Source organism: Jatropha curcas, chromosome 1, assembly GCF_041381405.1.
Source record: "Jatropha curcas cultivar XTBG-Jc1 chromosome 1, XTBG_Jcur_1.0, whole genome shotgun sequence".
Lineage (NCBI taxonomy): Eukaryota > Viridiplantae > Streptophyta > Magnoliopsida > Malpighiales > Euphorbiaceae > Jatropha > Jatropha curcas.
This window is the reverse complement of record NC_143151.1, coordinates 2,294,267-2,297,771: the sequence shown is the minus strand read 5'-3', so window position 1 is coordinate 2,297,771 and position 3,505 is coordinate 2,294,267. Positions and strand designations below refer to the sequence as shown.

Below are 3,505 nucleotides of genomic sequence, written 5' to 3'. Positions count from 1 at the left end.
TCAATCAAAATAAAATTTACTGAAAATAATAAGTAAAAAATTTTACTTGAAATTTTTACCATCTTGAAATTAGTTTCTTAATTATTTGAAATTCGAGGCAATGATACAATCTTAAAATTTATGATAAATTTCAGTGATTAGGAGAGGAATTGAAATTATTATAACCTAAAAATATACAGAATTATAGAATGCATGAGTATTACGAGTGGTAAGATATAATTGAATTATGGATAATTAAGCTAAAACTTTGAAAATAAATTTTAACGAGGAATTGAATTAAACAATTTTATGATATAAAAATTTCAACTTCTATACTAATATTTAAAAATATAATAACTCCTAAATTTTCAATTACCAAATAACATGAGTACGCAACCACTGGTCTATGCTCATGGGTAGTCTTTCAACTTTCGTAACACTATAAAATAACCACTGCATATCTTATTGGAATGCATCTGTCACTCAATTTTCTCTTAGTCTCTAAACTAATCTCTCTCAAAATGTTACTCCACCAAAATATGAGAAACCCATTGTTCATGACCATCACCTTCACAATAATTCTTGGAATAGCCCTACTGCCCAGAAACGCATTAGGTCAAAATTGGGGGTGTAAACCAGATGAATGTTGTAGCGAATTTGGGTATTGTGGGAAGGATAAAGAGTACTGTGGCCCTGGATGCCAATCGGGCCCGTGTTCCCCAACCCCTAGCAGTGGTGTTTCTGTGCCTGATATTGTCACTCAAGATTTCTTTAATGCTATAATTAATCAAGCTCCTGCAGATTGTCCTGGCAAGAACTTCTATTCAAGAAATGCATTTCTTGAAGCTCTTACATCATATTCTAATTTTGGACAAGTTGGTTCTAGTGATGATTCTAAACGTGAGATTGCAGCTTTTTTCGCGCATGCCACCCATGAGACTGGATGTAAGTTTCTTCATTTTTCTATTTCTGCTTTGAATTTTGCCTACGATGCATGGAAACTCCTAGGCATGAGCGTCTCCGTGTTTCGGAAACGTTTCTCCGCATCAGTTTTCGTGTATAAAATACCGTTTTTTCATGTAAAATTGTATTATAAACGTGGTTTCCCCATATCGTTCCTCGTTACCCGTTTCCTCTTTTCTGTTTCGGTGCAACGTAGAATTCTGCATATGCAGATATTTCAAACAAATCAAATGTAATGGTAATAGTTCAGTGTATATATGAAATTGCCTAAAAAGGGTTTTGCTTTTGACTTTCTTTTTTTCAGATTTTTGCAATACAGAAGAGCAAAATGTTCCTGCTGATAAGAACTAATGTGACACTTCCCCACAATACAGAGACTATCCATGTGCTCCAGGCAAGAGATACTTCGGGCGAGGTCCTCTGCAACTAACATGGAACTACAATTATGGACCTGCTGGCAATAAAAACAACTTTGATGGGTTAAAATCACCTGAAATTGTGGCCAGAGATCCTATTATTGCATTTAAAACTGCCTTCTGGTATTGGATGACCAGTGTCAGGCCTGTTGTGACTCAAGGATTTGGAGCTACAATTAAAGCCATTATTGGTGATGTTGAATGTGGTGGAAAAGAAGCTGCCAAAGTTCGAGCTAGAATTGATTTGTACACCAAATATTGTAGCCAAATTGGTGCTTCTCCTGGAGGTAATCTCGAATGCTAATTCGATTTCCAGAGATATTTCCCTTGTGAAATTAAATAATTGATGTACCCTCTAATGTAGAGAGGTGAAAATAGTTGAGTGAGATTAGATTCTCCCCTTTTAAAAATAAATAAACTTTCATATTTATGATTTTCTTTTGTGTGGTATTCTTTTTAATGGGATTGTGGAGAGCGAAAGAGAGAGAGAGAGACAGAGAGAGATGAATCATACAAATCATTTGATTAATGACTTAATGTTATATATACAGACAAGGATAAAAATATCAAAGACGAGAAAATTGAGATATGCAAAAAAAAGTGTCTCGGTGAAAAAAAATGACCGTTATTGTTTTCAATTTTTATAAAAAGGCGGCGGTAATTTTTAAATTCGAGTTTTATTTTACCTGAATCTTAATAATTTAATTACTATTATTAAAAGAGATTAATGTCTAACATTTAATGTTGAGATGGATAGTTCAGTACTATTCTCCCTTACGTGAGGTTGAGTGTTCTATTATTATAAATGAAGTAAATACTCGCTGAAAATATTCTACTCTTTATTAGGCCAATCTGACATATGTATAAGCTAATCCTAAGTTTGTGACTTGGGATAGTAAAAAAAAAAAAGGAAAAAAAAGAAACACAGATCGCAACTCATGTATTGATCAATAGAAAAAACTTGCATAGACTGGGTTGATCATCCTATTCATAGACAAAAATGAAACTAAGAATTCTTTAAAACATGTTCCATTTTTTTAAAGCGTATGATAAAAAATACATCCGTTTCAATAAAAATTTTTAATTTTATTGGTTTAGTATATAAGTGAGGACATGGACGCGATCAACGGTGAACTAAAAATTGCAAAGTAACATGGGCCATTGGTATCCACAGTACTGCAGTCATACCATGGGTTTCCCAATACTGGACATAGTTTTTTTTGTTCGAAACTATACTTGGCCTAGTTTCTAATTTTAATATGAATCGGTCTATTTAATATGGATTGATTGTTGTTGGACATATTAATATGAATTAGTCAATTTAATTATTAAACTACATACAATGGGACCAGATTGATTATATTATGATTATTTATTAATGATGTTTTGTGACTATATTAGCATATATTGATAATGTTATGCTGAAATGTATTTAAATTATTATAGATAAAATATTATTTCAATCCAGTTAACCTAAAATAAAAAATAAAAAAAGTGATTTATATAAAAAAATGAGAATTTAATTACTATTTTAATAATGAGTCTCTCTCTTTTTTTTTTTTTCCAAATCAACGGCATAGTAAAAAGATAATTTTTTTTTCTTGATTGGCATTATTTTTTTTTCTTTTTTAATCCTAAATTTTAATTTTTATTAATAAATGAGGAAAAACTTAATAAAATGATCAAGGGAAATCATCAAACAGGTGAAGTCCTACAAGGCAATATATGAAGCAGAGGGTGAAATAGACTATAAATCTTAAATAGGTAATTTTACCATTATTCTTCAAAAGAAATTACTAGAGTTCTAATAATGGCTACTTAAACAGGTAACTACAAATATAGAGTCCATGAAATGGGACATAAGCCTTACGTATAGGACTATAATATAAATTATAATAATTTCCACGAATGAAAAAATAAAAAATCAACACAAGGAAATAAAATATAAGATAATAGAAAATAAAAATGAGGTGGATGGGAAAATCTTAATTACACACATTATATTATCATACCAAAAGAATTTTAAATTTTAATTTCTAAAAAATTTTCTCTTTTTATTGTTTTTCTCCTTTTAATGGTCAGAGATGTTCTCCATTCAACAAAAGATTATTTTTCAGTGGTTTATTCCATGAATAGATTTATAAATT

The 3,505-nt window shown here is 30.6% G+C and overlaps 1 protein-coding gene across 1 annotated transcript; it reads left to right on the top strand.

Annotated features, from left to right (window-relative positions):
- The first annotated feature begins 449 nt into the window (after positions 1-449).
- On the top strand, positions 450-1,708 carry LOC105628361 (endochitinase EP3). The gene is given in 2 exon segments (XM_089725036.1): positions 450-924; positions 1,247-1,708. Coding segments are annotated over 2 exon segments (891 nt in total). The 3' UTR covers positions 1,663-1,708.
- The last annotated feature ends 1,797 nt before the right edge of the window (positions 1,709-3,505 follow it).